This window comes from Moschus berezovskii, chromosome 19, assembly GCF_049115385.1.
Source record: "Moschus berezovskii isolate FMDL1 chromosome 19, NW_MosBer_1.0, whole genome shotgun sequence".
NCBI lineage: Eukaryota > Metazoa > Chordata > Mammalia > Artiodactyla > Moschidae > Moschus > Moschus berezovskii.
In genome coordinates this window covers 60,866,040-60,879,467 of record NC_142478.1, presented here as the reverse complement: position 1 = coordinate 60,879,467, position 13,428 = coordinate 60,866,040, and the positions used below count along the sequence as shown (strand labels likewise).

The 13,428-nt window shown below is 50.7% G+C and overlaps 1 protein-coding gene across 1 annotated transcript in view; it reads right to left on the bottom strand.

Moving 5' to 3' along the window:
- Positions 1 to 9,838: 9,838 nt before the first annotated feature.
- Positions 9,839 to 13,428, bottom strand: part of KSR2 (kinase suppressor of ras 2) — a 427,400-nt gene continuing 423,810 nt past the window's right edge. The window contains exons 18-19 of the mRNA XM_088827840.1: positions 10,974 to 11,103; positions 9,839 to 9,976 (exon numbers count right to left, since the gene is read on the bottom strand). Coding sequence (XP_088683966.1) covers positions 9,839 to 9,976; positions 10,974 to 11,103 — 268 coding nt within the window. The remainder of the gene's footprint in view (positions 9,977 to 10,973; positions 11,104 to 13,428) is intronic.

Here is a 13,428-nt window from a genome sequence, read left to right as displayed (position 1 = left end):
TTCCAGGTTCATCATCTTCACAGAGCCAGCCTCCAGGGGAGGCGGGGCTGATCTCTGTCTCCTGGCTCCTAGCAGGTGATGGCTAAATGCTGGGGGTCAGCTGCCGTCTTCTGTGGGCTGGCACTGGCTCTCAGAACACTGTGCAGGACATCAAGTCGAATTTACAGAGGTTGATTTTACTGGGGATTCAGAAACCAATTGGGGAAGCTTGGAAAGAGCAGCCTGTTGTCAGTCTTTTAGAGATTTAGCTACAAGGTAGTGTCTTCAAAGCTCTGATAAGCCCTGCAGTCAACAACTCAGCTCAATCTTGTCCTAAGCATTTCCAATGCATGTTTATCTCAAACCCTTTCCAACGATGCAACATTCATCTAATCTGCCATGGAATTAAAGTCCTGGTAAACTGGGTCAACCTGGCTCAGGCAAGCTCCGGACAAAGCCTGTTTCCTCCAGCTTGGCCCTCGATAGAGGGCCAGCGGCCATCTCAACCCCAGGGACAAATCCTTGGTATTCTCGGTGTTAGGAAAAGGGGCTGGAGGATGCTAGTGCTCAGCGTGACCCAGTGGGAGGGCCGGGGACTCACTGCTGAGCCTCCCAAGACAGAGGGCCACAGTTCAATGTTCAGAGTGGTACAGAAGGAGGGCTGGGTTGGGTGCAGGCTGCTCGGCGCGGAGGTGTTGAAGAAACTTGGGGGTGGCTTTGCCAACCCAGATGCACATTTCCTGGAAATGCACAGCTCCTGGCAGCCTGTCTGTCAGTCTGGGAGGGTCCCCACCCTGCCCTGCACCCTTGCCTTCTCCCATTTATAAGCTACAGGCAACACCCGGGCTGGGGCCTGTAACACTCGACACACAGCCGGGCGTCCACTGTTCAAAGTGGTGGTGGGCTCCCGGGAAGGAACAAGCCGAGAGTCATTCATAATGCTGGCTCAGCCACGCCGCAGGCTGGTTTACGTCTGAGTCCTACCACTTCTCCGCCTGTGAAATGCGGGTGACGGGACCCACCTCTGAGGGCCATCCTGTCAGGGGGATTCAGTGAGCCTGGCACACAGCAAGTGCTCGGTGAACAGTGGCTGTTAGAGATGCATCATTACTCTGCACCCCAGGACTTAGGAACCTGCGACACCGGCCTCAGCAAGTCTCTTTGTGAGTCACCACCACTGAATCTGGCAAATTCATTTGGGGTGATGAGGAATCCACAGTACAGGGCCAGGCTGTGGGGAATCCCATTACCACCTGGCCCTGCCAGTGGACCCTCCTGGCTACAGGAAAGGACATGTGATCCCCTGTTTCAGGGCCTTGCACTGACCCCCTCCAGCCCCCTGACTCCCTGCATTCAGCAAGCATTTACTGAGTACCTATGATGTGCCAGGTGTTACGCTTGGTGAGAGTGTGTAGCTAAGTTGAAAAAGTTGGGGAAGCTTAAAGGGCTCCCACCAACTTTGTGCCCCAGCTGGTAGACAGGAAGGGCACGGATGGCGTGCCCTTGAGAGGGGAGTCAGTGACTTGGGGTGATAATCAGGAGCAGTGGCTGGAGAGGAATGGGGCTGCCCAGGAAGAACCTGCCAGACACAAGGTTTCCACATTCCAGGGTTCCAGGTTGACCCTGGCTGCATCGCATCCCCCTTGGAGGTCAGGACTATTCTTACAGGTGTGTGCAGGTAAGGGCTGGTAAGGTGAAGCTGGGGGGCCAGGGAGAGCATCCGCCTGAGCTTGCTCAAAACCTTCCTCACTTCACAGGTGAAGCTGAAAGAGGACACAGCAAACGCACGGCTCACTGAGGTCTGTTCCTTTGTTGCTGAGAGAGAATGTGAGCAGAAGCCATCATGATGTCACTACCACCCTCATCCATAGAACTGGACCCCAGTGATGGGATGTGGAGGGCAGGGGGCAGGTTTGATAAAAGTGGCAGCAGTGGGCTGACCCTTGTGGCCCAGAGGTCTGGGGAATCTATCTCTGGGGGGTCCGCTAAGGAAGAACCAAAGTAACCACCCAAGGCACAACCAAAAGCTCCTTGTAAGATGTCAGGGGTTTTGAAATGAGCCCCTCTCCCCAAAAATAGATACATTGAAGTCCTAACCCCAACTACCTCAGTATGTGAACTCATTTGGAAAGAGTGTCACTGCGGATGTCATTGGTTAAGATAAAGTTGAACTTGAGTAGGATGGATCCTAATCCAACATGACTGGCGTGTCCTCAGGAGAAGATGCTGGGAGATGACAGACACATACAAGCAGAAGGCCGTGTGATGACAGAGGCAGAGGTTGGAGAGATGAAGCCATAAGCCAAGCAATGTCAAAATTGCCAGAAAGCCATGGGGAGTAAAGAGGTGGCCGGGAAGGACTCCTTAAGAACTCCTTTGTGAGTTCCAGGGGAACTGTGGTCCTGCCAGCCCTTGATTCTAGACCTTTAGCCTTCAGAACTGAGAACATCAATTCCTGCTCTTTGCACTTTGCTCCAGCAGCCCTAGCCAGCTGGTTCAGAGGGGGCAAGGGGCTTGAGTGCATCGGGGCCATATTTGAAACAAGACTGGCCCTAAGGGGATGGCTGGGTAAAAAGGCTGGCAAAGGATGAGGACAGGGAGGGCAAATTCAGGAACTCAAGGTTGAGAATAAGCATGGAAAAGCCAGCCAAGGATGGGAGTTTTGCCTCCAAAGGCCCCCAAGTCAGAGTCCTTGAAATCCCAAGGGTCCTTGTGAAGGACTGAATTATGCACACACCGCCCTCCCCCAAGTCATACGTTGAAGCTCTAACCTCCACTGTGGCTGTTTGGAAAGAGGGTCCTTAAAGAGGTAATTAAGGTCAAACTGGGTCGGAAGGGCAGGACGGTAGTGTGATGTGACTGGTGTCCTTAGAAGAGACAGATGCCAAGCACGTGTGTGCCCAGAGAAAAGGCCACATGACGACAGAGTGGGAGGCTGTCTCCAAGCCAAGGAGAGTGGCCTCAGAAGAAACCAACCCTGACACCTTGATCTTGAACTTCCAGCCTCCAGAACTGTGAGCCAATATGTTTCTGTTGTTAAGCTTCCCAAGCTATGGTATTTTGCAATAGCAGCCCGAGCAGACCGGACGAAAGCGGGAGCCCTCCTGAGGCAGGGCCTGAATTCCCCTCCAAACCCTGCCCACAAAGTGGTCTCCGTGTCCGCACACCTCTCCCAGGATGGGGAGCCGTCTGCCTCCCAGACGGAGCCGTGGGAAGTCCTTCCCCTGCTAGGACATGCTCTTGGCCCCTGTGACTCCCATCCCAGATCCTGGTTCCCCTGGGAGCCATGTGCAAGCTGGTTTTTCCTTCCTTCTGACAGTTGCCAAGATCAAAGGTTAGGAAAAGTCTTCAGTGAAGGGCAAGACGTAAATATTTTCAGCTTGAAGGGCCACCCTGTCTCTGCTACAAGTAGTCATGGTACAAATGAAACGGTGGCCTGTATGCAAATGAGTGGGTGTGGCTATGCACCAGCCACCTCTTTTTATTCACACTGATATTTGAATTTCGTAGGGTTTTCACATCCTATGAAACCTTCTGTTTTGTTTTCCCTCCAGTTAAACACTGTGCAAACCATCTGATGGGCTAGATATGGCCTATTCTGCCCACCCTAAGCCTAGAGTTTTAAGCATAGCGACTGGGCCTAAGTGCATCTCACTTCTTTGCTGTTCCTTGCTGCTGCTACTGCTGCTGCTGAGTCGCTTCAGTGTTGTCCGACTCTGTGCGACCCCACAGACGGCAGCCCACCAGGCTCCCCCGTTCCTGGGATTCTCCAGGCAAGAACACTGGAGTGCAACAGCGGGAGATGAGGGGTGGGCAGGATGTGTGCAGCGGGAGGCGGAAGGGGACAGACCAGGGTTTCCCAGATACAGGAACCTAGTCTCCAGAGAGCAATCCAGAGCTTCAGTTGGCAAAGAATCCAAAATAGAAATATAGAGAGAGTGCGGGCGCTCCATGGCAAGAGGAGAGTTTTCTCTTTGACCAGCAAAAGGAAAACCAGGACAAAACAATTAAGTGCAGACTCTGATCTCCAGTCCACTCTGGGAATGGTGACATGTGGAGATGGCCCCACATAAGGTCAAGGAAGTTTCTCTCTAAGGGGATTCCCACCCCCCATTCTATGAAAGACCTGTGGCCAGGAAGAGCCAGGTGGAATTCAGTGTGCAAATCCACACACCCTGCAAAAAAAGGCAGAGTCACAACTCCCTAGTGAATCTTTACCCCACGGACTGGCCCCTTTGGGAAGCCGGTGTGTGTGAGTGTTTGCCGAAAGTGAGGCAGAGACAGAAGCAATTGGCAGTTGGGTGCTGGGCACCTGCGTGCAGCTGTGCTGGGACGTGTGCACACGGTCTGCGTCGCGTGGATTCTGCAGAGCGAGCCCACGGTGGGCCTGGCGACTATGATGTAAACGCACACACCCCTTTTCCTTCCTTGCAGATGAATGAACGGGACCTCCTCCCAGTGCTTCAGTGAATGAGGATGGAGGTCAGCAGGGGAAGCAGCGGTTTGGTTCTTTCTGTGAAAGCTGGCTTCTAAACAATTCAGGGCGGTGAAGCCAGAGGAAGGCAACAGGGAGGGGCTGGACTGGTTACAGTGGAGAAACTGAGGAAGGTGGGAGCCAAGTGAAGGCCTGGGAAAAGGGGGAGGAAGTGAGAGCAGCTGATGTGGGACCCAGTTCTGCAGGCAGAGACGCTGCAAAGGCGCAGGGGGCCTCTCCCTGGTCTCTAAGGCCCTGTCTTTAATCTCAAGCTGGTGCTCGGGGACAAATGGAAAAAACAGCCTGTGGAAGTGCCACTGGGCCCTGCCAAAGGCTCTGGGTGGCGTGTTAGCTTAATTCTGGAAAAAACAGTGACCAGAGGTTCTGATGAGCATTTTGGCTTTAGGCAGCTGACCCTGACTGCTCCTCCCCTTCCCCATTTCCTTCCCCTGCTCAGAGGTCCCTGATAAAGACTGGGGTCCAGGGACCCAAGAAGTCTGATTGGGCTAAAGAGATACAAGACTCTCAGGAGGCTCAAGTGGAGGTCTGGGGCATGTCTGCTGGCTGCCTGCAGTAACATCAGAGCAGCTGGGGCTTGTGCAAACATGTAAATGGCTCTAGGACACATAAAAGATGGCCCGAGGGCCACAGCGACAGATGCCCCCAGAAAAGTAACATTCAAGAACAGCCCATGTGAGGGCCTGGAGTCTCTGGTCCCAGGCAGCTGGGAGCACTGGGAAGGTGATCAGGAAGGCCTTTGGGGAGGCACATGCTCCCCCTCGGCCTGAGTCTTGGGAAATATGACTGGTCCCATCATTTTCCCCAGTTTGGAAGCAGGCTTGGCCCCCAGAGCATGAACCTGTCTGGGGGCCACCCAGAGTGGGAAAGATCCCCGTTTCTCTGGTTGGATGTTGAGTCTGAGCCTAGGTTGGGTTTTTGAAGTCTGAGGTCCCCTCTCTGGGAGGGAGATGTCTGGATGAGGTGGAGATCAGAATATACCAAGCCTGGGCAGTGCCCAGGAAGTTCGGCAGGACTGTGGGCTGACCCCAGGCCTCCTGCCTAATGCCCAGCTGTCCTGCTAGTACCCTACTGGGGGACAGAGTTCCCCATGATGCCAGGTCAGGTGAGTGGGGTGCAGGGTTTGGGGAACGAAAGACATTCCCTTGTTAGGTAAGGAACATAAGATAGAGGCTCTCCTTATCGCTCTGCAACTAACTTGCTCCCAGCAACCTCCACGTAGAACACTGGACCCCAGTGTGGTCAGAAAAAGCAGCTGGTCCAGGTGGGGAGGGGGCGAGAGATGGGAGGTGGGGGCAACAGTGTGCAGAGACATCGGATGGGGAAGCCACTCTGGGGCTCGGCACCGGCTGGAGCCCAGGACACAAAGCCCTGAAGAACAGCCGCCCTCCTCGCCTCCCCAAGGACTTCTTAAGGGCAAAGCGGTGGGGGTAGGGGAGGGATCACTGGCAAACGATGCCATGCACACACCATACAACCCATCACACACACACACATAACCTAGCGACCCGTATCTGTTATCGTGGTGGACAAACTTAGCTGGTGTGAGTGCCAGAGCAGAGGGAGGGAAAAAGAATGTCCTAGAACTTACCCCTCCCAGAGCCCCGTTTCCCAAGGCTCAGACTTCAGAGGGTGTCATGGATAAAGGTGAGCTGGAAGGAGCCCCCCTGAAGTCATCCTGGCCAGGGAGCCACTGTGCTTTCCAAACGGTGGTGGTGGGGGGCAGCAAGGAAAAAAGGGATGAGGCTGTCACAGAACAGGAAAAGGCAGCAGAAAGGGGGCAGCATACCCCAGAGAGACCCAGAGGGCAGAAGACATGCACTTCAGAACGAGATGCAAAGGTACCCAAACACTGAGGGGCTTGGGTGGGGCCTCTGAGAACAGACGTTTGCAAAGGAACAGCTGAGTCCCCCACCCGGATCTCAGCCCTGTAGCCTCCGCTAAGCAGGTGCTCAGCTTTGCAGCCCCCTCACCATCTTTGCAGACAGCGAGGCCGAAACCCCCCATAAAGACACTGAAACAGCTGGGGGTGGGGTGCCCCACTCTGGACCTGGGGCAGCCTGACTCCTGTTGTCAAGAGGAGTCGAGAGCAGATGGCATTGCACACGTAGACACACACGCACACACAGACCGGTCCGGTGAGCCTGCCCGCGTGGGCCCCCTGCCCTCGTCTCCATGGCCCAGGGGCTCCGCATCCAGCCCGTAGTTCTCTCGTCTACACCGTCCCCCGGGGCTCACTGATCAACTTCGTGTCCCCCTAGCCGGTCCCCTGAAGTCCTGGTGAGGGGTCCCTGCCCTTGCCCGAGCGAAGGCGCGAGTCTGGGTGCAAGGAAGCCGCCGGGCTCAGTCGTGCAGCACTCCCAGGCCGGCCGGGGTCGGAACCCTCTGATGGTGAGCCTCTGGCCTCTTGAACTGGCAGAGGGCAGAGCGGGGGAGGAGAGGTGGCTTGGGAGCTGAGGCAGCTGAGCGCTGTCCCCTTGGTTCAGTGGTCACAGCCTGGAGCATGGAGAGAAGGGAGAGAGTGGCAAGAGGTCACATGGGCATGACAACATCATCTTTTGTGAATCAGTGCCCTGTCGGAGGGCAGGTGGTCTGAGATGAGTGGTTCCCATGCTCTGCAAGAAAAGGCGGTGGTCCTACTGGGCACTGGGCTTGGGGCTGAGCGCCGCACATACCTGATCTCACTTAAACCTGAGGACGGTCTGCAAGAAAGGCACATTGCACCCCTTTTACAGACGCAAAAACTGAGGCTTAGAGAGGTTAGGTGTTTTGCCCAAGGGTGCACAGCCAGCAAGTAGCAGTCTCCCCTCACTGGAGCAAGCGGCCTCTGGACTAGGGATGGTCACCCAGGTGTGGCTGGGTTAAGGCCACGTGGAGCTGCTGAGAATGCTCGGTGGTGGGTGGAGATGCAGGAGGAGGAGGGGAGGCCAGACCCACATCACAGACCCCAGCTCTGAGTGGAGGCTCTGCTGACTGCTGCTGAGCCAAGGTCTGGGCTGTCGGGGGCAGAATTTAGGCCCACTCTCCCTGGATGGTTTTAGAAAGAGACCCAGAAAGTACACAGGCAGTCTTTGCCTAGAAAGTAGTGAAGTGGAGGGATCAAGGTCCAGACCAACCTGGGTTCCAATACTTGCTCTGCTCCTTACTTGCTGTGTGACCTGGGAGTAGGCAGTTAACCTCTCGGGCACTCCTCTGGGGATACCAGATTACCTCTTGGTGAAGGGGTGGGGGTTCTGAGGATTCAGTGAGATGACGCAGATAGAATGCTTGACACAGTACCTTTCACACATATGTGTTTAATAAATGATGCCCAGATGATGGAGATGGTGCTGGTGGTCGAGGGGATGAAAAAAGAATTGGAAGCAGGGACTTGAACAAATGCTCATACACCAAAGCTCACAGTGATGCTGTTCACAATAGCCCCAAAGCACATACAAACCAAGTGTCCAGCAACAGATTAATGGACAAAAAACTGTGGTATATATGCACAATGGAATATCACTCAGCCATGAAAAAGAATGATGGTCTAATACATGCTACAACAGAGGTCTCCATCCCCTGGGTCACAGACTGCTACTGGTCCATTGCCTGTTAGGAACCATGCCACACAGCAGGAGGTGAGGGGCAGGCAAGCAAGGGAAGCTACTCTGTATTTACAGCTGCTCCCTCTTGCTTGCATTGCCGCCTGAGCTCCGCCTCCTATCAGATTAGCAGCAGCATTAGATTCTCATAGGAGCACGAACCCTGCTGTGAACTGGGCATGCGAGGGATCTAGGTTGCATGCTTCTGATGAGAATCATCCCCAAACCATCCTCCCTCCTCCATGGTCTGTGGAAACACCGTCTCCCATGAAGCCAGTCCCTGGTGCCAAAAGGGTAGGGACCGCTGTGCTAACTGTGGATAAAACATGAAAACACGCAGAGTAAAAGAAGCCAAACACAAAAGGGCAAATATTGTGTGCATTGGCTAAATGGAGTATCTAGAACAGCTACATTCATAGAGACAGAACACAGATGAAAGATTAGGGGTTAGGGAGAGAAGGGATTAACTGTTGTTGTTTTTTTCTAAGTCTTTGAAATTTTGTGTAGATTTTACACTCAAGAGCACATTTCAATCTAGATTCACCCCATTTCGACTGTTCAATAGCCCCATACTGTGTGTGGCTGTCATTGGACAACACAGGTCCGAAGTGGGGTGTGGTCTATGGACCAGTAGCATCAGCATCACCTTGGAGTTTGTTGTAAATGCAAGATCTCGGGCCCCACACCAGACCTAGCAGAATGAAAATTTGCATTTTAACAAAGCCCTTGGGTAATATGAATGTGTATTAAATTTTGAGATGCATTGCTCTGGAACACAGGCTTGCCCCAGTCTTGCCTTCAACTCGCCATGTGAGAGGATTCTAGAAATGCCAGCTCCTCTGGCATCTGAGCCGTGGAAGGGCCCACCCAAGACCCCAGGGGCGAGTTGTGAGTTAGCTGCTCAACTCCTTGGATCATGTCGGCTGAAGCTGAGAACTCTTGGTTGGTCCCTTCTGCAGATTACAAAGCCCGAGAGAGGGCCAGATCCTCAGCCTACTTTAGCCAAGCGCTCCCCCAATCCACTGCTGACCCAGGTGGCTTCTGGAAGGACCACACCACTGGAAGAACCGTCTCAAAGCCAGATGAGTGTGAGTGAGGAGTCTGTAGGGGCTGAAGTTGTGGGGAGAGCAAATTCTAAATTACAGAACTGGAGCCTGACCTGTGTCCCCAGTTCTATCACCCACACCCCATGCAGATGGGGGTGAGCTGCTGAATGTCTCTGTGGGCCACAGTATCTCCATGTGTAAAAGGAGTTAGACCAAATCTGGAATGGCCAGGGAAGGTATCAATGCGCTGATTCTAAGTAACTGCTGATGAGTATCACCGAGTGATGGCAACTGTGCGGTGAGATTAGTCATGCCTGCCATCAGTACAGGAATAGGGCAGAGACAACACATACACGTTTATCATCCATGAAATAGGTACTCCCCAGGACTTTTGTACTTTGATGAATAGCTGACATGTAGGGCTTGGTGGGTTCAGGGTACCACTTCACCATGTGATGCTCAGATTCACTGGGGTGTCAACTTTCATCAGGAAGAGATGGGCAATGAGATATCCATGGTAGTCACTGGGATCTGTGCCCTGTGTGGACACCTCTAGGACCCAGATTCCAGAGGAGACTCCCCTGAACAGAAACGCAGTGGGGAAGGCTGTTGTGTAGGGGAGGGAGGTGGGTACACAGAAAGGAGATGGTTGGCAGAGGGGTTGGGAGTGGGGAGCCAAAAGGTGACAAAAGCCACAGGAGAGAGTGCAGTGGGAAGAGATGCTAAGGGGGAAGGAACACTTACTCTGCAGACTTCCAGAAATGTCCAGGGTGAGACAGGCGGCGGTTTCGCTTTGGCAGTTTCTCCAGCATGTCCATGAGCTTGGTGAAGGTAGGTCTCTCTTCTTGTTCAAAGGCCCAGCAGAAGAGAAGAATGTCCTAAAAGGAACCAATGTGGCGATTTAATGTAAATAGTAACTGCTGATTACTCCTTGGCATCTCATTGGATCTGTCTACCCATTTGTTCCACTTTCAGATTCCACTATCATCCATCCATCCATCCATCATGCGTTCACCTATTGTGCATTTATCCATTTATCCACCTCAACTCATGTATTTACATTTCCTCTATCATCCAGCCATGCATTATTTATCCATGCATCATCCATCATTTTACTTATCCACTTTTTGAGCCTATACAGCAAACTAGGTAAATCCTATTATAGAAGATATGGGAAACACTGAAATTAATAGTGCTCCCCAAGGAGTCTCTTGGCAGTTTTTTCAAAAGGGAGGAGGAAGATCCTGAGGCTTCTATCCACATCTAATACTATAAGTGCCTCTGAAAGTCTCAGAGGGCAAAATTACTCTACCAGTGATCACCTCACCTGAGAAAGGAAATCTAGAGACAGGTAATCCTTAAAAAAAAAAAAACAAACAGATAATTACACATTCCCTGATTCACCTATTTTCTGATCAGCAGAGGATTCTTCCTCATGTGTTTCAGAGGTTGATTATTAATTTACACTCGGGATTCTGTGTTTTTGTGTATCTTGTTCTGAGTTGGATGATGCCTTAAACTTTTTATGTAGATTTAAATAAAATTAGAATAATTGATACTGGTGCTAGTTTAATGTATATCTTTAAAAAATAACAGAAAAAGAGGGATTCATTGGTTCTACTAGCTTCAGCAATCCCTTGCTAGGAAAAATCTGGTCAAGTGTACTGCACCCTGATGGTAGGAACCTGAATTGCAGGCATAGTTTGAAAGCTTTGCCTTCGAAGTTCCAAATCATTATCTGGCAAGGCTGTGGGCCGGCGTTTTCATCACCCTCCAGGGAAGCATTTGCAACCTTAATTTGTGGGAAAAGGAGTGCCTAGAACTGTGTCTACTTCTCCCTTCGTCTCCCAGACCTGGCACCATCCTGGGACTTACCGAGATTTCTTTTCCCATGCCGATCTGGCTGAGGTTGGGTTTCATGCCTGTGCCCATTTGCCAGATTATTGCCTCTGCTGGTTGAGTCTTGAAAGGCCACTCCCTGGCATGGAGTTCATACCAGATAGTCCTGTGGGCAGACATTGTTAAGGGAATGCTGGGGTGATATGTCACCTGAAACTCTGTGTCCCCTTATCAACACACACCCACCCAGTCAGCCTGCTGGCTAATCACACTGGCCCCTGAGTTTCTGCCACACAGGACAGCTGTTTTGCTACCTAAGATGTACTTTAAGCTTTCATGATGTCTTAGAAGTCATGCTTATCCCAGGATATCTTCTCTGGTGCCTGAATTAAAATGAATCAAAAGATATAAACTGAACAGTTTAATATAATATGGCTAGGATCTCTGGCCCAATTCTGTAATTTTAGAAAACTATTCTAAGGAGAAAATGAGGGACATAAAAATTCGTTTATAAGGATCTTCTATACACCATTATATAGGACACTGAAAAAAGTATCAATAACAAAACTATTCAACAAGAACTGGTTATAGGGATGATGGTAAATCATTAAAATGAAATGGAATACTTTATTATTATTATTAGGAATTTCAAAGAAATTTTGCTGACATAAAAATGCTAAATATATAAATTTAAGTGAAAAAACGCATGGCAGAAAACTATATTAGATATGTTACACTTTTAAAAACCATTATATACATATTGACATATATATAATAATGTAAAATAATAATACACAATTGATATATGTATACCCATATGTATATAGGTATAAAGAGAATTAATAATGACACAGCAAAATATTAGCAAATTGTCTTTTCTCAGTGATAGAAAGGACATATTTTTTTCTGTATTTGTGTTTTCTAAGAAGAAACCTCCCTGTGAAATAATGGAAAGAAAAAATAAAGATCTGAAGGTCAGATTGCCTTGAAGGGTTCAAGTCCTGATTCTGTTCTATGCTAGGAGTATGTCATTGGGTGGGTTGCTTCCCTTCTGAATCCAGGTTTCCTTACCTGCCAAATGAGAATGATGATAAAACTGCAGTGGAAGAATGTTTATCTGGGAGGCTGAATGTCAGAACAACTCAATGCTGGGATTATTCTAGAGGGATCAACTATGTTATCATCTCCGTTTCATACATCATGATATGGTAATGACTGAAGAAACCACTGCTTGCTTCAGAGAGCAGCACATATGGGATGGATGGGGAGGTGGGCTGGGTGGTGCTGAAGGGATGCTGGGAGAGGTGTGGGCAGCAGTGAGGACCACGGTGGATGCCGTAGGGGTGTTCAGAGCATGCCGGGCTATCACTGAGTTGGACCGTGGGATAGGTCTCAACTCACTAAGATTCCCCAACTCAGGAAATATCTGAAACAATGCTAGGAAATGATCTTTCCTCTAACCTAAGATAATTTATGTAAATTTGCTTTAAAGAATATAGAGCACTCGGTCATCCTTTTTAATGATGAAAAGTGAAAATCATGTCCGACTCTTTGCAACCCCATGGGCTATACAGTCCATGGTATTCCCCAGGTCAGAATACTGGAGTGGGTAGCCTTTCCCTTCTCCAGGGGATCTTCCCAACCCAGGGATCGAACCCAGGTCCCTCACATTGCAGGCAGATTCTTTACCAGCTGAGCCACAAGGGAAGCCCAAGAATACTGGAGTAGGTAGCCTATCCTTTTCTCCAGCGGATCTTCCTGACCCAGGAATCGAACCAGGGTCTACCTGCACTGCAGGCAGGTTCTTTACTAACTAAGCTAATAGAGGGCTATATCAAACCAGCTATTTCTAGGGGCCCAACTCTCAGCATCCTCTCTCCCCTGCTAACCTCATCCATCTGGGGCAGGCAGGGGTGGTGATGCTCAGGTGTTGGGCTGCAGGTGTTCCTGCAGGTGGCCAGGAAGTTCTCAAGTTAAGGTGCTGGATGGTTCTAGTCATCATCATCATAAACAGTAACATTACTGAGTTTTCACTCTGTGCTGGACACTAATCTAAGCCCTTTGTATTTACTATGATTATGGAGGAGGTGTATTAAGCAAGCCTTTTTATTCTGATGCTTTGATATCTGGGGTCTTGCTGACCCTGGAGGATCTGCCCCTCTCAGGGCCAGCCAATTTCTAGAGACAGTAAAGGGCTGATCTGTAAGTGGTGATTTTCACATGCAAACCAACCAATCCAAAGCTCTGTCCTGCATCTCCTCTATCAGGCTCTCACATCCAGGTCTGGTATTCCCCTGTCCTACTTAAGACAGCTCTCAGACCCTGTGCCCACTGAAGTTAGTCAAACCAGCCAATCTTAAATCTGCTTACCCTGCCTCATCCATTCCTTCCCGGGGAAACCACAATAATGGCTCTTGCCTATATTCTCTTCCTGCTCCTTCTGCCTCTTGACTGACCCTGGTGCTTCCCCATGAGCCCTGCATGGGACAGT